This window comes from Colletotrichum godetiae, assembly GCF_030913485.1.
Source record: "Colletotrichum godetiae strain CBS 193.32 chromosome Unknown BDP55scaffold_12, whole genome shotgun sequence".
Taxonomy (NCBI): Eukaryota; Fungi; Ascomycota; class Sordariomycetes; order Glomerellales; family Glomerellaceae; genus Colletotrichum; species Colletotrichum godetiae.
In genome coordinates, this window is record NW_026851260.1 from 89547 (window position 1) to 108629 (window position 19083).

At 52.6% G+C, this 19083-nt stretch overlaps 6 protein-coding genes and 1 non-coding gene across 7 annotated transcripts; 2 read left to right on the forward strand and 5 right to left on the reverse strand.

Annotated features, from left to right (window-relative positions):
* Positions 1 to 232: 232 nt before the first annotated feature.
* Positions 233 to 331, reverse strand: BDP55DRAFT_t116. Its single transcript has one exon. It is a non-coding gene; the product is annotated as a tRNA-Ser (tRNA).
* Positions 332 to 960: 629 nt separating this feature from the next.
* BDP55DRAFT_547921 (uncharacterized protein) lies at positions 961 to 1995 on the forward strand (the record flags this gene model as incomplete). Its single annotated transcript, XM_060568793.1, has 1 exon — positions 961 to 1995. One exon carries the CDS (start codon positions 961 to 963, stop codon positions 1993 to 1995), a length of 1035 nt encoding a protein of 344 aa, XP_060431846.1.
* Positions 1996 to 2670: 675 nt separating this feature from the next.
* Positions 2671 to 3467, forward strand: BDP55DRAFT_629769 (uncharacterized protein; the record flags this gene model as incomplete). The annotated part of the gene is made up of 2 exons (XM_060572061.1): positions 2671 to 2954; positions 3026 to 3467. The coding sequence occupies 2 exons, from the start codon at positions 2671 to 2673 to the stop codon at positions 3465 to 3467; spliced, it is 726 nt and encodes a 241-aa protein (XP_060431847.1).
* A 209-nt stretch (positions 3468 to 3676) lies between these two features.
* On the reverse strand, positions 3677 to 5616 carry BDP55DRAFT_547985 (uncharacterized protein; the record flags this gene model as incomplete). The annotated part of the gene is made up of 6 exons (XM_060568798.1): positions 3677 to 4012; positions 4080 to 4222; positions 4466 to 4831; positions 4887 to 4933; positions 5060 to 5334; positions 5386 to 5616. The coding sequence occupies 6 exons, from the start codon at positions 5614 to 5616 to the stop codon at positions 3677 to 3679; spliced, it is 1398 nt and encodes a 465-aa protein (XP_060431848.1).
* Positions 5617 to 6458: 842 nt separating this feature from the next.
* On the reverse strand, positions 6459 to 9145 carry BDP55DRAFT_726553 (muts domain V; the record flags this gene model as incomplete). The annotated part of the gene is made up of 5 exons (XM_060579162.1): positions 6459 to 7564; positions 7618 to 8044; positions 8099 to 8698; positions 8754 to 8983; positions 9043 to 9145. The coding sequence occupies 5 exons, from the start codon at positions 9143 to 9145 to the stop codon at positions 6459 to 6461; spliced, it is 2466 nt and encodes an 821-aa protein (XP_060431849.1).
* A 1259-nt stretch (positions 9146 to 10404) lies between these two features.
* Positions 10405 to 11514, reverse strand: BDP55DRAFT_656876 (transmembrane protein 32). Its single transcript, XM_060574389.1, has 3 exons — positions 11303 to 11514; positions 11112 to 11224; positions 10405 to 11037 (listed from the first exon to the last, which is right to left on the reverse strand). The coding sequence occupies exons 2-3, from the start codon at positions 11165 to 11167 to the stop codon at positions 10650 to 10652; spliced, it is 444 nt and encodes a 147-aa protein (XP_060431850.1). The 5' UTR covers positions 11168 to 11224; positions 11303 to 11514; the 3' UTR covers positions 10405 to 10649.
* Positions 11515 to 12107: 593 nt separating this feature from the next.
* BDP55DRAFT_692314 (HMG box protein) lies at positions 12108 to 13604 on the reverse strand (the record flags this gene model as incomplete). The annotated part of the gene is made up of 3 exons (XM_060577102.1): positions 12108 to 13352; positions 13411 to 13482; positions 13551 to 13604. The coding sequence occupies 3 exons, from the start codon at positions 13602 to 13604 to the stop codon at positions 12108 to 12110; spliced, it is 1371 nt and encodes a 456-aa protein (XP_060431851.1).
* Positions 13605 to 19083: the final 5479 nt, after the last annotated feature.

The following is a 19083-nucleotide window of genomic DNA, read 5'->3' on the forward strand; positions in this document are numbered from 1 at the left end:
ATGGCCGGGGAGGGGCAGACCTGGAGCAGATTGGCACGATTGGGTTGAAGGCACGGACTCGCCCAGCGAATTAAGGTACCTTTTACCTTCGCGTCTGAGATACTAGCTTACATAAGGTTGACAAAAGTGTCAACACAACTTTGACTTACTGGCAACTTCAATGTGCTGCTGCCTTAAATAGAGGCACTCGGCGAAGAAAGGCGCAGATGTAAGGGGTTGGAATTCAAAAAGTCGACAACAGCAGGGTTCGAACCTGCGCATCCGAAGATAATAGATATGTGAATGATAAACAATTCAAGTCTATCGCCTTGGACCACTCGGCCATGTTGCCTCATTAGTGTATAGGAGTAGAATACCCAAATCGCCCCTCTTGAAGGCGGCTCTGAATCCCCGCCCTGAATCTCCCCCACTTGAGTCCCACCAAGCGGAATGGTGAACAATAGGCGGGAGCTTGAAGCTGTCAGCTGCGTACGGATACCTAGGTACCTTACGTGCTTACTAACGGAGTACTGAACAACTTTTGAACGGGGCTGACATGTGCAGCCAAGTAGTCCGGCCAGATGGAGATTACCGAAGAGACATGAACTGCTTCCGGTCTATTGGCATGCTAAATGCACGTCTCTGTCTACCCTGTGCCTTCCGCTGAGTAGGTACCGTTTATCGCCTAGAAGGCAAGGAATGTATCCGCTCTTCAAGCTCAAGGTACGGGGCACCTAACCTTAAGCTTAGATAGGTACCTAGGTAGGTAAGGTAGCTCATTCCCGGCACACCAACGATACAAGAAGCCGACAGAAAAGGCAGGCATGAACCTCGGTCTATGTCACTCTGTGTCCTGCCATTTCATCCCCTTCGCACTTGCTTGATCATGTCAACGGGGGCGGCCTTTTGTCTTGCTGATTCCAAGTTGCCTTTCTAAACCCTCAAGCGCCTATCTCACACTTCTTCTTCACTACTCTCAGCATGGTCGAGCAGAATAACCGCGATACCACCCCCGATCCCAAAGGCAAGGGCAAGGGCAAAGAAGCCTCCGCAGCCCCTCCCTCCGATGCCCAAACGGCTCCCGAGGACGAAAGAGCTCTACATCAGCAAAGTGACCGAGATGCACCCCCCAGTTCCTCATTTGCTTCACGCCTCACGGCATCTGCAGCCAACCTTTCTCGCACCGCTCTAACACCTTCGTCTGCGACCGAAAACATTCGCAATGGAGCTACGAGAGGGAAACTTTCACCTGGAACCACCTCCACCTCTGCTCAGGGCTCGGGAAGCTATAGTGATACTGCAATGTATCGTAGCTCAAACAGCGTGAACCCCGGCACCGCCATGGGCTTCAATTCGGCAACGGGTACATCCACCGTCGGTGGACAGCAGTACGACGACTTCATGGACGCTCAAGCTCAAGCGGTCTTCGATGAACCCTCTCGGCCTCAGATCTCAGCTGAGGCTCCGGAGAGCAACTCAGGGGCGGTCCTCGTCAGCGAATACAATCAGCACATGCCTTCGTCATCAGGCATCAAGTCCGACCTCCAACACCAAGAGGCCAGAGACGGCCAAGCTGTTGTTGAACTACTTAATTCTCTCGATCCGGACGATTTTGACGCAATCCACGATGACCTGCAAACATATATATCCCCACAAGAAGAATTATCGCTAAAAAGGGCCCTTTTCGACGATAATCATGGAAGACCTACCTCCAATTTGACCCGTCTTCTCGACTTCGAGCCTCAATTCCTCGGCGGAGGCGATCCCACTGAGTTATTGCAGTATTTTGGCGTGGCCGATGTGCAGCAAGCCAGAGCCATGTGGATGGAAAGTTGGAACGATGTGCTTACCAGCTACACGGACGAAGTTTGGGGTGACCTCGGGTCCCTCGCCCGAGAAGCGCACCAAGAAATTGAAGAGGCGCGCGAACATGGGACAGGAGCCACGACAGGCCCCGGCGGGATGCAGGCGCTTCAACGACTCAGACAGATTCTAGCCCATGTTCGAGCCCATTAATCGAAGCGACGAGGGTGTTGTACTCCGTACAAAAGCTCGCTCTGTGCGTCAAGACCGGGGGCTCGATGGTTTGAGGGCCGGGGTTGCTCTGCCAACTGTCTTTCGCCCAATGACATCATGCGATTGCAACGCTCTTTGGCGTCTTCCCTGCGAAGCCTAGATAGATGCCCAGCCACCTCACCTACCCTGGCGGTCCTTTTGGCCTGGGTAGTTCGAGGGAATTCGCATGCATGCAACCCACCTCACCAGAACGACGGCGGGGCCGGACAGCTCACCTTATGTTCTCGCAGTAGTTCGGGTGCAGCGACGAGGAACTGGGCAAAAGCCTTGGCTGTGGCTGGCAACCAGCAGATTGACAGCGGGCAGGCTTTGACACTCGTGTAATCATCCTGTTGGAGCAGCTTGAGAGCGACATACAAGTACCACCGTTTTAGCTCTCTAGCCCATCCTTCCCTCTTCCCACATCCACACCGAATTTGTGGCCAGCCTGTGAGACAACCGCTTGATGCCATCCGGAACAGATACCTGATTATTCATTTCTGGATCGAGGAGGCACCGGCTTCTCCAAGACAAAGTCAACAACAGGCATTCTTCCACCTACGTGCGGCTTGGGCTAGGGAATAGGGACGCTAGGCCAACCACTAACCGGGCCTGGCCCGCTATATCCGCGAAATCATGAGGTTATCACGATGGACAACACGACTGGCAGCACTGGCGACAACAGAGACGGCTTTCGCCTTGAGCCCAACTCCGACTTCAACCGGCACCAAGACCATGGTCCCCACCGCCGCTTACGTGCCCGGCGGTGCGCAATTACAACTATTCAGACGTCAGGATTGCCCGGCTGGCACTTCCAAATGTTCGGATTCGCTAGGGACGTCGTTTGATGGAATTTGTTGCGCCACGGGACAGGTGTGCGAACTAGACGACAACAACCGGCCAGCTTGCTGTCCATCTGGGTATGAATGAACCTAAAGCGTGATTTTTAGAATGAGAAACCGCTTGGCTAACGTGGAGTCGCACATTGCAGGGCTGTTTGTACCGGCTCAGCTCCGACGACGGCACCGACTGTCACGGCAGTTTCATATGTCCCTAATGCTTACTTTCCATTCCCATACATAGCGACATCACTCGACCGCGGCGAGTGCTCATCAGCCCTTAGCCAATGTTCCCGGAATTACCAGAGTTGCGTCACTCAATTGGACGGCAACGCGGGCTTTGGTGTTACTGTGATAGTTCCCGGCGGGGGTGGCACCACTGTCGCCGCAACCCAGCCGGACGTTGGAACATCGGCGACCCCCATTTGTTCCAGTCTTAGCTCCCAGGCATGCTACGGCTTGTCTAATGACCAGTGTGCTCAATCGACAACGGTGAACGGCGTCGTCATTAACGTCGCAGCACGTCCAACAGCGGCCTGTGTGGCTAAACTCGCTGCGGGCTTGGGAATCGCTGTCTTCGGTGCCATGCGATGAACGGCAAGTCAGACGACTATTGTTGCAAACAGTTGAATCAACGTCGGGAAATGGTCGTTTACGCAGGCAAAACGGACTTCTGGAATTTCGATTCACATCACGTTCTTTGTGGTTTTGGGTACTATATGCCTGACTGAGATGGACAGGGTGTACCCCCATTCGCCGCCAAAGGTCACCTGGTTATTGAATGGGGCGTCCCGACATCTTTATTAGTGCTCTTCTCTATCGTCCTGTACACTGAGTCCAACAGAGCGCCGGATGTTTTGTATTTTGGTGTGGGCCCAAGCCTCGAGGACGTCGCTGAGGACTTCAATCATGCGACTGAAGAAGAAGAGGCTAATAAAGGAAATTCCGGCAATCACAGCAAAACAGACCCAGTACATCTTGGGTGTGTAGTGTTCCACCAGATCGGGTATCTCTACGGAGAAATAGCTGGTCATGAAAGTTATGGGGAGGAAAAAGACGCTCAGCTTGGCTAATACGGTAGCGCTCCTGCTCAGGCGGGCAGTTGCTTGCGAGTCCCTTTGGGCCGTTAGGTTGAAATACTTTTCAGCAACATCGTAAGCAAAACAATCAATACAATCGGCTCAGGAATGCTTCCCGGAAACCTACCGTGTTTGAAAGCGCATTCTGCTCGTCCAGGTACTCCTGGATTGTGTTGAGCATCAACAGTTGAAGTCTGTCTCCAAGGCGCTCGAAGCGACTTCTTGCTGACAATGAGATGTTCACCTCATCGAAGATACTGCTAGGTAACTCTAGGTGTCCGTATTGACCCTCGTGATAGGCATCCAGCGACCGAGGCCGGCAGATACGCTTGATGAGGGCTTTGTAGCCCTCAAACAGATGTTGGAGCTGGCTGAGCTCCTTTCTTAACTTATGCAGTGATTCAATAATCTCTCCCGTCTTCACCTTGGTTCTTTTGTTCTTGCTCGTAAGTTAGCCTTCTGCTCCTGGTACGGCATCAGTGACCTACCGGCTTCAAAATTGAATCGCTCTACGGCATTCAATGGTATCAGCAGATATTCCATCCTTGGTTGAAAGCTCATGGTTGCTGAGAAGTCTGTCCTCGTTACTTACCAATCGACCCAGCTCATTCTTGGAAGTTTTTAAAACGGGCAGAGCCGACGAATAGTCCTCGAAGAGATAATAGAAGAGATTGCTCGAGCCCTCGCGGGCAGCGTTGCCGTCGAGTTCCGAGCGAGACATGGCTTGCCGGACCGGTTTCAGCGAGAGAAGCCTTCGTTCGAAATCTTCTACGCCGTGCTTGGAGAGTTGACACAATACGCTGGTTGTGTTGGATCTCATGTTGACAAGTTCTTTCTCGTCTTCGGATGATGGCGTCTCGTGGAAAGACACCACGACGGCTGTCGTCGGTTGATGAGCATGACAACAATAATTTCGCAAGAAAGAAAAATGTACAGTCGGAGCAGAGGGCAAGCCATGACCAGTGTCTGGGCGGCAGTAGACTTGGTTTCTGGTCGGTGATTTGGGACCGTGGACGGGTGTGCAGCCAGTTGGCACCGATACAAAGGACTAGTTCTGTAATCAGCCTGCCTTCTAGCAGTCCTATGGAGTTGTAGCTTGCCGAGAACTCACAGTGCTTCCCTTGATCAATGGAAGTGTAGTTGACCGTTTCCTTCACAAGTTGATAGATCTCAAGCTCCTCCAGCACTTGCGCCTGCGTCTGTCCCGGCGGTGGAGGTCCAAGGCCATCGGACGACGACCCTTTCTCAACATCTCCTCCTCCTTCTCCTCCTCCTCGTGGTAACGCCATCGGGGTCGTATTAGCCTCCTTGAGAGACGACAAGGCCAGAGCCGTCATTATGGCGAGCAGTCTTTTAGAGAACTTGTACTGGACGCCGATGCGCTCCACGGCTGGTTTTTGCATGCTCGGCGACCAAATATTAATCCAACGCACCATCCCCTCTTTGCGCTCTCTGGTAACAAGTTGACTAAAATCATCAGAGGTTAGATTGAAAGCGATCAAGGCTTCATGATGATTAAACTCAACGACAAAGTTGAGAGCCTTGTCGTTGGCAGCCTCGGCTTTGACGTGAGCGTACACGGCCTCATCGTCCAGATTCTGGAACTTGTCATCCAAGGTGGTAGTGGTAGCAGCGGCGGCGCCGGCGGTGGTTGGTATCGCCATGACTTCTAGCCCAACTAAATGTTTTTTGCAGAGTCGGATTAGTTAGACATAAGAGACTGTGAGAAACATATGCGATGATGAGGCTCGCAGTGATGGCTTTGAGCTGCCAGCATCGGCCACCAGAGTGCTGTACGGATACCTCAGCCCCCTTCGCAGTATGTCGTTGCTGACCCATGTAATAGAAAGAGTGGCAGGGGCAGAACGCTCACGATTGTCTCACTTGATTCGCTGCAAAGGATCCGCCTATGTTGGTTCACGGCGGCTATCTGCACATGCGTCGGCGCCTATTTGAGGTTGCAATAATATCTAGGCCTGGAATTATGCAACAGGGGTATCGGGGGCTGCGCAACGGTTGTTGAGGCGACTTATTGCGTTCATAAGGAGACATGGACTTGGAAGAGTGTATGTGTGAAATATTTCTGAAAATTTGTCAGCTGCCTCTGCCTGCAATTGTGTTCCTTAATGCGGGAGTAGGAGTTTAAAATAGCATCGCCAAGTTGGACGGTCGGTGCATTGGCATTCATTCTTCAAGCTGCAGCATCACATTAACGCCCTAGGGTTCTCTGCAAGGTCACTGATGAAATATCAAAGGAATAAAATTTGCGTGTATCTGCTCTTTTTGTTACTTCGGTCCGCTGATATATAATGAGGGGCATTACCGAAGGACTCCTAAAGTGCTAGTTGCTCGTATCAACCACAAAACGACATAGTGGTACATTTCTGCACATCTCTTCAACGTCACATTAACTCTCTCCATCTGCGCGCTATCTGAGGCAACGATCACCTGAAACCGCGCCAGATATCTCACTACTTTTCACAACGCCCGGGTTCTCGCGGATATTTCACTCAACGACGGCCGATGTCAGGAGGTTCCGCAACATGTCCATTGTAGACGCACTGCCTCGCCGTCTAGAATGAGAGTCTCCAGGCCCCTTTAGGCAGACTTGAAGAAAGTTTCGGGCGACATTCTCAGCCTCCTCAAGTCGAGCTTCGTCTTCGGCATCTAACCTAGCACACGCTGCCCCAAGGTCTTCATTTCGTGCTAGGAGCAGAACAATCGCCTCGGCTCGCTCAACGACCGCGGTATCAATGCCATTCAGCGCCGCACATCTGCTCCCAAAGCTTGATGTGCTCCTTCCGGAAACTAGGCGGTGAAGAAAAATAACTTGGTCTTCCATCTGACCCGCGTCGATGTCAAGACGGACCTCCATGTGCGCAAGCGATAGCCCTGGTCGCTCCTGAAGATAACCGCCTTCGAATATCTCATGGTAGTGCGTTGTGACCAGAACTTTGGGAGACTGTGAACCGAGGTTGCTGAAATGGTCAATGAGGGCAGTCATCAGCCCGGCTCCATCATCAGCTGCCGTTCCTTTGCCAAATTCGTCGATTGCCACGAGCGTACGACGAGTGGCACAATTCAGCAGAAATGCTACTTGCCTCAAATCGGTACCGAAGGCACTCTCCGCTTGCGATACACTTTCCCGCGTCGAAATTCGGGTTAATATTTGGTCCGTGAGACCAACCGTAGCGCCAGTAGCAGGCACGAAGCTGCCTATATGGGCAAGGTAGACAACGAGTGCAACTTGTTTGACATATACGCTCTTTCCCGAATGATTTGGCCCTGTTATAATGAGCGTGCTGGCGTTCATGTCGTTCTCTGGAGGCAATGCCCGTCTTCTGCTTGAGTCATCGCCTGAGCCACCGATGAGATCGCAGTCGTTGGAGATGAAAGCAGGTACTGCCAGCTCTTGAAGAGGGTGGCGTCCTTCGTAGATTGAGACAATGTTGTCTTCTGTCATAGTTGGACATGCCCAGCCATATTTGAGTGCTCCGCTTGCAAGGGCCACAAGGCAGTCGAGCTCACCACAAACCTCAGATACACGACTGAGGATAGCCTCGTGTTCGAGGATATTGCAGGCTAAGCCATGTAAGATATCAACCTCGAGGTCTAGAGAAAGTTCAGTAAGGCGGGTATATTGCCAGTGATACTAGGCCACAAACCAACAATCCTGCTGTAAGTGTCACCGAAGTGACCATCCAACTCCAGCATGAGGTTGTTTTTGAAGTAGACATTGTCATTCGCGGTGAATCTTTGCTCCCAATGATCGTTAGACAGTCCTTGGCCTTCGTAGCCTGCCTTGTTGCCCTCGAGCAAAGGGACGACAGTGAGGAAGCCCAGTTGCGGCCAAAAGACACAGCCGGTGACAAATTTGCGAGCCCACGTCGGGAGCTCCAGGGACAACGCTGTGCTAACCTCATTCAACAGGGATTCCAACCCTTGGTATGTCTGCTTCAAGTCATCGAGCTCAGCGTTGACGTGCAATCTCACAGCAATGCGTGAGTTTGCTTTGGTTTCTTCGAAATCGACAACATTTCCTATCAGATCAATAATTGCCGTTAGTGCGTCTACAGCGAAGGCCTGCACCGTCTGTTAGATAGAATTAGCTTGAGCTTCGGCAGATGAGTTGTTACCATGGCTGACCTTTCGTATGATGACAAGGCCGTTGGCATTTCGCAGTTGAAGTATGGCGTCTCTGAGCCGCAGCACATGGAGTGAAAAACGAGTCAATGTCCACCAGACACCACGCTCAATTGAAGCACAGCCAGCCGGAGATTCCGCTGCGCCTCTTTGCAACCGAGCCAGAGTTTTCTTGATGTCGGTGACCTTTCGCAATCTCTGGGATATGCTCGTAAATGCCTCTTGATTTCCCGGCTGCAAGAATACTGCTATGGTTTCTTGCCTCTCCCGGATCATGTCGATGTTGACCAGCGGCCGCAAGAAGAGTTGTCTAAGCCTCGCCTTGCCCTGAGGGGTACCAGCGAGCGGATGGAAGAGTCCGAACAGAGATAGGCTCTCTTTTGAACCGGAGGCTGTCTTTCCCGTGCCTGATATCAGGTTGCTCGGGTGTAATTCTGACTGGAATACCTGAAGGGAGGAGAGCGTGTCAGCGTTGACGAACATGAAGTCCGCCAAAGCAAATTTCTGCAGTGACAACCCGATATTTCTCTCTGTATCTTCTGGCGCTCGTCCGACATTCTGGATTCGCATAGTCTCGCATAGCACGGCACCGGCACAGCCAATCTAGCGCGTGTTAGAAACACATACACCATTAATGGCATTCTTCATCATAGCTTACTGATATAACGCTCTCTAGGTCTACAAAAGACCCGAGACGTATCGTCTTGAATTCTTGACTTTCCTCCCGTGCATCTTGTAAGCCATGATTGGAGAAACCGAAGCCGGCATTCGTCACCAGGGCATGTTCTGATGTGGCGATCGGTAGATTCGCTAACCTATCCATGGCAGCAGCGTGGCTGAATTCAGTTGAGCCGAGATGCCGTAGAATGTAGTTGTCCCTTTCAGATCCTTTGAGAAAAATTCATCAACGCTCAAAAACATTGCCCCTATTCCAAGAGGTGACTTACCTCGGTCCACAATACTTTGATGCTCCTCGAAGAACTGAAGCACTACGTCTGGTACTTTCAGTGGCAACAAAACGGTCGTTGGTTGAATGTGTAGCATGAGCATTTCGACAAACTGCAACGGTTCGGTACAGGACATATCTTGCAGAAGAAACAGACTGTTCTCCTCTGTGCTGTAATAGGCACATCCAAGGACACCTTTCACTTGAACGGAAATGGCCATAATAACCTCGTTTCCCCGCTCGGCTTGACCTGGTGCTACTCTACCAAGGAGTGACAGACCCGCGTACTCGCTGGCTGACGGTGGGAAAGGGGTGGGACCATTGCCGGATCCGACTTCAGGGGCAATCGAGGGCAAGAAGCGATTGTTGACCGCTAGCGTCAGTCGACTTCCGGGATCCACGGGGTGGTTTTGGGATTCTGCATCTTCAATGTATCGTACAGCAGATGGCGAATATTCCTCGAGCGATGGCACACGGGTACCGCGAGGGCTGGAGAAGATAGGCGAGGTGTGATGCGGACCAACCACACTGGAAGTACCTCGAGATCCTCGAGATGCACGGGCAGGAGATCCTCTCGAACGACGAGGTGTATATGAGCTCCCCCTTGAGCTGACGTCCGAGTCAGCTCTTGAGTCACCTCGTGGGCCTCCCCGCGAACCACTTCTTGAGCCGCCTCTTGAGCTCCCACGGGCGAATCCTCTGCTAGATCGACCACGCCAGGGACTGGACTTGACGCTGCCTCGTCCCGGCATCGTTGGGTAGAGGAGTAAATGGGCGACAACAATAAGACTCCTTAAATTTAGCACGGCGAGGGAGAAAAGGGAGCAATTTGTGTCTTCGAAGGGAAGAACTGATTGACAAGCTAAGCGTGATGTATTGTATGGGGAAATCGAAGAACGAGACGAAGAGAAGTCCCGGAAATTCAAATTGAGGTAGTTTCGAACATACGCAAGTCTAGATATGCATGGCACGAGTTTGCTCGCGGCAGGTTCGGATCATACGTAGCTCCCAATTCCAGGAATCCGGGCTCACCTTGAATCGTGCTTGCCTCGGAGACGCCTGGTAAAGTACCTACCTGCCTCAATCATCTTGTGTCCAAGGCGCACTTGACGCACATTAGTTGGCTCGGCCGAGCTTTTCGATTGTCCCGTAGAAAGCATGACTGAACCGCGGAAGGAGCACCTGCCTTTGCTGACACCTTCAATAAATTTCCCGTATGCGCAAAGCTTCACGCATGGAATACCTCAGGACACTCAAAGGTAGGCCATGAACCTTGCTAAGACCAGGTTGTCGTCTACTGTAGTCTTAAAGGGCACTTCTCTGGTGTGTTGGGGAGCCAGAGATGCGGAAGCCTTCCTTACTCTCGGTTCCTTCTTGGTTTATTTCTCTTTTGATTTTCATTCAGGGTCGACAGACTCACGAGATCTAGACACCTGGCCTACTTCATGAGGAAGGGTATTAACCCATCGTGAACCTAGGTAGGGAGCTGCCTGCGCAGGCCCTCGTGATGGGGACATTGACCTGGAAATGCATAGCCACGACGGAAACGCGTTGCAGGCATGCTGTTGGATTGACTATATTCATTGGTATCGTTCGCTATCCCACAACTCAACCAGACTTGGCCGCAATTGCAGTCTTGTCCCCAGCCTTGACCCAGTTTGTAAAGTCTCGCTTCTGTTTCCGAATGTCGGCAAAGCCGGGCCGGCTCTCGAGGATGCGGAACGGGTTGCCGACGTAGTCCTTCTCCACCTCCCCGCTGCCCGTCAGGAATCCCATCTCGCCCTCTCTCTCAATCTTGCCCGCCCATACGCGCCACTCGATCGGCCGGAGGTTGGGTGCGCCTAGAACCATGCCGAGGACGACGACGAGAGTCGCCACGGCCGCTTCGATCGTTATGTCCGCCGGTAGCGAAGTGGTAGCTGCTGAGGCGGATGTTGCCAGGGGCGAGGCTGCTCGGAAAGATTGCAGCGCGGAGTGCTCTTGGGCAGAGTAGCAGCTGTTGAGCAAAACATGTGTTAAATGATTCTGTGGCTAGTTTGAGAGAGCGGAAGCGGGAGAGGAGAAACTGACGCATGGCCGAGGAGGAGGAGGCCAATGGCTGTGATCGAGCGCGAGATCCAGGTCATGATGTGGAAGGATATTCGACGCGAGCCCGTTGATAGAATGATGCAAACACTTGTCAGCTGCCGCAGGGTTAACAACTTGGTCTCATAAAAGGATGTGGAAGAGAATGGCTCTCTTCGAGACAGTCCCGGGCTTACCTTATCAAGCTCAATAGCTCAGTAGATGGGATGGGCAAAGGGCGGCGTGCGGGATGAGGCAGCTAAGATGGATTCGACGTTGAACTCAATGGCGCCGGGAGCTCTGGCTGTCTGTGTACGTTACTGTGACCTCGTTAAAGTGATTGGATGTTACTGTGTGGGTAAGATATTGCAAATACGAGGCTCTCGATAACGTGGTAAGACATCGCAATGGCGGTATATGGTTTAGTTGCATATGCCCTGAATCAACCCCCCAGGCTTGTCACTCGTGCATCCATACCTTCCCTCAGGAAACATATCAACGCCAGGATAGGATTGTCATGGCATGAAATCTGCTACTCACCAAAGAGCTCGAATCTCTCTTCGCTCGCAAGCTGCCAGCTATCCTCAGGATCGGGCCCGAGAAACCGGGAATCGGAACCACAGGGTTTCACCATGAAGCACGATCGTCACCTCTCCTGGTCAACACCGGTTCGGCTCTGGAGAACGCCGAATTATCGGGAAAGCACTTAAAGCCGGGAACATTGAGTAGGTACTTGTATTTGGAGAGCCTTCAGCTTCGGTGTGGACGCCCTCAATGGGACAAGTTCCGGGCCTCTCTCTCCTCGCCGTATCTCTTATTCTCTCTGCATGTTCGTTTCCCTAAGGATAACACATTTATCTCCAGTCTCAACAAAACCAAACAGAAATGAGATTTCCGCCTACGTTCTAAGATACCCAATACTCCTGACGCCCTTCCTTGTCTCGGACAATGTACAAACAACAGAAGCGGTTAGCGAGCCGCCCTCTTCAAGTCTCCTTCCGCTCACTCTGGTTCTATCCAGCTGTTGGTGAAGTGACTGCTGTCAAGTTCCTCCACTCTCCAGCTACTTTCTGGTCCTCTTAGGATCTGAAGTTGGGGGTCTTGCAGAAGACTTTCTTCGTATCCCATACCGTCAATTAGTTCTTGTCTTCCGTCGCCGAAGTTAAGCGGGTTCGTCCATCGCGGTACAGGTAGCATGTGATTGCCGTACACGTCACCATACGGATGACCTCCATGGCCCATTAGACCCGGATCAATTATCGGATCGATGCCATCAGGATGCGACATTGGACCGTACTGATCCATACCGTCGTAGCGGTGGTCAATTGATGGTGCTGCGTAGCCCATCGCTGGTGACGGTGTCTTCCTGATAAGCACGTCTTCAACGAAGCCGGTGGCGTCCTGACGCTGATGGACGCTCTGCTGGTAATACTGGCCACCGCCAAGCGCATTCTGACTGTATGGTGCCGGGAGAGGTTTTCCCGGGTTGCTGTAATGGTACATGGACTGTGTCTGCACGCCGAGACCCATTGGACTCGTCTGCAGTGGGGGGTAGTTGTGGAAGATGGACGGCGGTGCTTCATTCCTGCCGTGTCCTTGTTTCCTTACTTGTCTGCTCCTGGAGCTCGCGCGGCTACCTCTCCATTCCATGTCGTCCATGTCGCCTTGATCCGACTCCTCTTCTTCTCTCGCCTTGGGTCTCGGTTTCGACGGTGTAAACTTGTAGCCCGGATGAGCAAGCTGATGGTTCGCACGTTCTTCTTTCGCCCATTCATTAAACTGGTCCCGGATGTGATCCGGCTCCAAAGGCCAGCCGGCACCGCAGACCTGAGATACAAGCTGATGGTTATTTTGTGTACAGAGGCTTTTGGCGAGATTCTGATACGCCTTTCGGTACAACATGAAGGCGTTCATCGGTCGCTTGATCCGGCCTGGCGTCTTGCTCTCTTCGACCTCCTTCATCCGCACTTCTGAAGAACGTTGGACATAGGCACCAATATCCGCTACTGGAATATGCGGTTGCTCCTTCGCCAATTCGCTCAGTGGATTCTTGACGACATCGACCTTTTTGGCCGACTTTGCCCGCTCCTTCTTCTTCTTGGGCGTTGACTTTTCGACTCGTGAAGCTCTCGCTGCGAGCGGCTTGATGGTTGTCGACCCCTTGTGGATGTTGAGACCGCTGCGGGTGGTCAACACCTCTTGTGGCCTTGACGGCGTGGGTGGCGATGTGTCAGGGGTGCTGTATGGCTGCACGAAAGCATGTGAGTGTCTGTTTTTTTTTGTCGAGAGCAGTAAAGTTGCTTACCTGGTGGCTCAGCTCCCCGGACATTGGGGCATATATGGAGCTGACGCTTGTATCATATCCGTGGTTATATGACTGTCGAGACTTGTTAGCAAATTCTATAGTGGCGCATGTGAAGCTGAGCTCGGGACGGGCTTGCTTACCATCTGACCATCATGTGGGCGATGGGAGTATGGAGAGTGGTGATCGTATTGCATATCTTGTTGTGGACCAGGTGTACCGTATCGAGAGGGGGTTTGCATGCCACCCATATCACCCGGGTGCAAGTGCTCTCGAGGGTAGGATGTGGCTCCTTCCGGGCGTATCAAGTGATGCAGTCCGTTTGGGTAGATATCATCGTTTGAGGGAGCAGGGGACGGGGGACCGTTTTGTTCCATTCCTCAAGGCTGGAAGCAGTGAGGAGGGCTGTTGGGATCGTCTGTTGTCGGTTTCTGACCAGTGTTGGCTTACTGGGTAACCAGAAGAGGGCGAAGACGGCGGTTTGGGCCGAAAGACGAAGAAGCAGGCCAAATGGATTCTGTCAATGTTGTTGTCTGAATCCTAAGTGTTGCAGATCCGCGGGGGTTTTCTGCTTCTTTTCCCAAATCTAGTAGTTTTGTTTTTGTTTTCACTGGCGGCTGTCTCGGCACTTGTGTATGGGTAATAGACACAAGGCGAGGCCTGGGTCAGGTGACGGATGTGTATGGCAGCAGACGCAGGCTTCCAGTTGAGTAAAGGCGAGAGGGAAGAAGACAAGTAACGGCAACAGTGGAGCAGATTGCTTGAAAGAGGCAGCTGCACCCACAGATTATCTACGTTCAGTAGATGTCGAGGAGCCGATGGTAGTGTTGGTCAGGGGGTGGTGTGTGCATGAGAAAGAGGAAGAGGGCGAGCAAGGTAGGATGGGTCGGACGGGGGGAGTAAGTAATAGTCCCCGGTGACAAGAGAATGGAAGTAGGGCTACAGAGAGATTCAAAGATACGGCTCGTTCCTGAGGGGGTCGGTCTTGTGCTGGTGGCTGTTCAGGAAGTACCTGGAGTCTCTGTCTGTGTATTTGTCTCTGATCCGTATGCCTATTGCAGACGCAGCTGCAGCTGCAAGTATGCAGTGAGGTGCGATGCGGTGTTGCAGGGACCAGGGATGGCCAAGATGGAGGGTGGGTGAACGAGGTTGCAAGCAGCCGAGAAGCAGGGATCAGTGGTGATCTGGAACCGTTCCCCTGGGATATGGGATGCAACCACAATGTCCAACTGACGAAGGCCTGGTGGGCTGGTCAGGGCTGGTCAGGGTCAGGCTTATGAGGGTTGGCAGTATGACGAGAGGCCAAGCGTAGGAAGCTCCATGAATAGCCTGTCTTCTTTCTCTTTGATGATAAGCGGGAGAGAGAGAGGCGGTAGAGTGCCGATGGTCTCGGGTGGTATCGTCGGGCTTTCTCTTATCTGCTTTGAGAGTTCTCGTCGTTGTTCAGGCGGTTGTTCGTCTCGTTGTTCCTCGGGGCTTCTCTTGTCTTTCTCTTTTGGTCTTTGGCGCACATTGGCTATTCTTCTGATCTCCACTCCTCTGGTCCCAAGATAGTAATGTTGGGTGAAGATGGTGATGAGTTGCCGCCCCGCGTCTCCTTGCCAGTACAGTTTCTTTCTCCTTCTTTCTTGATCCTTCTGTGGGTGATGGCCCTGGTCATGCACAAGCTGGACGGGAGTACGGCGGTGCTGCAGAGGGGTAGGTGGATAGTCGAAATGGGAATAGAAGGCAAGGATGAGCTGAGTTGAGCTGAGCTGAGATGGTGTATGTGTGTATGTGAGTGTATGTGTGTAAGAGAGAGTGCGTGCCAGATGGATATCTGAGGGTCTCAATCCAAATCTGATTCTGAATCTGAATCTCAAGCGAATAAGAGATCCTGGTCGTGTTCAAAGAAACCCGGAGGCATATGAAAAAAGCCAAGGGAAGTCGGTCTTTGTCAGAGGGGAGAACCGATGAGAGGATTCATTCATTCAACCCTTTGCAAGAGGGGAGGGGCGAGATGGGGAGTGAAAGAAAAGCGTTCGGCCGGGCTGGGTGGTTTTATGTCTACATGTTACGCATGTGCATCTACGCAAGTTGGGCCTCTGCTTCTTTTGCTCTAGCCTCCCTTCTATGCCGTCGCTGGCTTCTCTGTGTCCGAAAGAGCATCTAGCTGATTGCCGCATTCGGACATGGTAAGGCTGGTACGGCCGCCCGGCGCCGCTTTCAACCCCAAGCCCTCACCACCAAATGGCAACCCATGCGTTGGTGCTGCTGTTCTGTTTGGCCGTCTTCGGTTAAAGCGAGTGAGATGGACCCCCGCCCCTGCTGATGCCGGGGGACGCTGGTGTCCGGTATCCTGGTGTTTGGTTGAGTATCCATATCGCGAGCTCGGTCATATCGTCTACTGCCATCATAATTACTCGTGTTGGGTTGTCCCAAGTGGCTAACGCGGCACGGCACCAGTGCCATGCCATGTTCCTGCCATGTTTCTGCAATGTCTGGGTATTGGACATGTATGCGAAACTGGTCGACGTTGACGGGGGCGGTAAAGGACGGAAAGACACCAACATAGCGGCAGAGACGATGTGAGAAGCGCGGCGCGGCACAACATTGCTCACCAACAAGCAGCAGGGGATATAAAGACAGGGCGGGCATCTCTGAGGTAGAGAGACTCCTCCCTCCATATGAATTCTGAAGATGCTTTCCTGCCACAATTGCCTGGGCGGTGCTGCATCTGGTGCATTTGCTTCGTCTGATGTTGGTACCACCGCGGACGTTCAAAAGAAGACGAGACGCACCGCTTCTTCTTGAACTGACAGCATGGCTCCCATCTGAACAAGGATTCATGTCTCGCTCTCTCTCCCCTAAGTCTCCGTCATCTCATCACATCTTCCCCCACCGGTTCACGCTGATAGCCGGTCAATTCAAGACCATCATCCATCTCCTAGCAAAATCAAATGCGAGGGAACTCACTCAAGCTCCACCCTGACTGATGGCCTGGTCACTTCTCCTCTTAACCTTGCCTGTATCCTTGTCTCTCCCCCTTCCTTCTATTTTGTCGTGCCTATTCATACATCATTGAGGTTCCGACAATGTTGACTTGACAGTGCTTCCTCTTCAACACCCCCCCCCCCCCCCCCTCCCCTTGGCCAAGCCACGCCTCCCCGGATGTCTGTGCACGTGTTCGTCTCTCTCTTCACGGCTGAACATGCCTATTTTTTTATTTTATTTTTTTAGCAGGAACAATCCATGATGGAAGGCAGGGCAGGTAACATGGCGCAGTAGGTCAGAACACATCGCAAGAGAGGCCGAAGCAAGAGAGTCCATGCCACAGCTGGTATCGGGTGAGGCAGAAGTTGGGAACAGGACGAGGTGTTGATACAGAACCGCAAGTGACCAGGGTTGAAAGATGCAATGCAGATACCTAGGGTTGGACTGCAAAAAATCAGCAGGATAAACAGGTTGAAGAGCGGCTAGATCTTGCTCCTAGCATCAAGAGTAAAGTAAAATGATCGGCAACGTGGTGCCCTGGCCCGGAGGAAGAAAAAGCAATGAGAGGATAAAAAGTTGGGAGTGGGAGTGTGGGAGTGTGGGACGCACTGCCCTCCCCTTCCCTCCGGGCCTCCACCAAGTTGGCACTTGGCAAGTACCTTACCAACGCAGCACGCAACCACGCAACACGGTTTTGGTAGACGAGGCAGGCAGGACCGGCAGGGAATTGGAATGTCTGTTTGCTCCTGCTGCTGCCGGAAGTGTTGGTGGCGTCACTTCTGATTGGTCTTGTCCAGAAACAGAAATCGTGGCGTGCATTCCACATCGCTCATTCTTTGACTCTTGCTCGTCGGTCCTTCCTTCCTGGCACGGTGCGTGAGGATCGGTGCATGTCCGTCTCTCTCAGGTCTTTCCCATCCCGTTGCGGGCAAGTACTTACCTATGGTAAGTAGGTGCTTGCCTTACCTTACCTACCTTACCCTAAGGTACTTTACCTTACGACATTTGTTGGTGTTCGTCCCCTCTTTCCGGCTCATTTCGTCTCTTATGCCTTGGGTTGGCCGTCGTTCATCCGAAGCAGAACTGATGGAACTCTCTGCCTCTTTCTCCTCATCCTACTCTCGAAAGTACCATATCTCGTAGCTCGAGCCAGAGCCAACGTTCATACCGCTATCCTCCAGGGACTAACATTCTCACTCTGTTCGTTCGCTTCATCACAAACATGCAGCCTCGGTATCTGCATCGTCAACCGTGCCCTTGCATCAGAACCAGGCCTCACCATTTCGGGCCAGACCAGCAGACAATCACAACCGTCCAGCTGGTAAATGAGGATTACTTTCCAACAGACAACACATGCCCCCTTACCCCACCGACGTCGGAAGCCTGGCCTAGGTCAATTAGGCACCGTGAGCACTTGCCATTGCGCAGCAATTTGTGTCTCGTTGTTTCCCATTCAAACCCACATCAATAGGAAACCGTCGCAAATCATCCCCACAGTGTCCAGGGTCCGCCAGACATCCATGGCACCCAACGCGCGCAGCAGAGACCGGCATCTGAATCCCATCTTCAACTATCATGCATGGCTCTGTTCAATACCTTACCTTACATAGCGCATCGTTCCAGGTCATCCCTATCGACATACCTCCACTCAGCAGATATTGTTTGGATTCTTCCCAATTGTGCTACGATATCCGCCGGCCTTACTCGGCCTAGGCCAGCCTAGCGACATTCAAAAACATCAGGACATTCTGGTCTTGGACCCAAGACTGAGGTCAGGCATACATACCCAAGGTACCTACGGTGCTATGTTCAACCGGACAGAGGAGAAATGCCGGTTCATAAGCTTCATATCTTTCGGCTAGCCCGTTGTCTTCCGAAGGATGCCGCCTTCTGCAGTGTGCGGGAGAGCTACCGCGCTGTCTCTCAGTCAGCCTCTGACCTAAGGTGGTGCTACCTGCTAAGGTCGCCGACCTTTTCTGGCCTGTGGACTCTAGTTCAGCTTCTCCATCATCGTCGACCTTAGCCATGCCACCATGCTTCCGGACGCCGCAAGAGACTCTGCCCGGTCGTCTGTCATCCGAGCTACTCGCCCGTCATCCTGCGCTTGCGGCTTACGCCTGCAAGCTACTTTGCGCCATGTCTTCGTCTGTGCCTCTTGGCGCCAGATCTGGCCCTAGAGTTGGCTCAGAAAATCCCCTAGTCTGCGTCTTAGTGTCACGTCCTGACTCTTGACGGCGGCCCATCTCGCCTCTTTTTCGCTCTCTTCTCCACATGCGCAGGCACTGGCCGGCCGAACTGCAGGCACACAGGAACGGCACCGACGGAGGCACGGTGGGATGGCATGGCAGACTGCTGCATCCTCAGGCTCCACGTCGATCCGAACGGAACGCATCCAATGACATCCGACGATTCCAGCCTCTAGCCTCCTCCTGGTCAAATCCACAAAGTTACACACTTCACCAACACACACACCAACTCCCAGACTCCCGTTGGCCCCTGCTCTATGGACCTCATCTCCAGACTCTCACAGGCTACCGGATGCCGCCGCATGCATCTGCGCATTCACTCGTTTTCCATTCATGCAAGGCACCTGTTCTTGCAGGAGCCATGCATCACTAGGCTGCTGTAACGGCCCCCCGGCCGGTCTTCAACTCCTCGTCAGTATCCATAGGATTAGGAGTTGAGAATCAGACACTTTGGCAC

What these genes read in the sequence shown, in the direction of transcription:
- BDP55DRAFT_656876 (XM_060574389.1), bottom strand. Translation starts at nt 11,167, where the DNA reads ATGACCTGGATCTCGCGCTCGATCACAGCCATTGGCCTCCTCCTCCTC. An exon ending in CTCCTCCTCCTCGGCCATGC is followed by an intron (nt 11,038 to 11,111) that starts GTCAGTTTCTCC and finishes TTTGCTCAACAG; the next exon opens with CTGCTACTCTGCCCAAGAGC.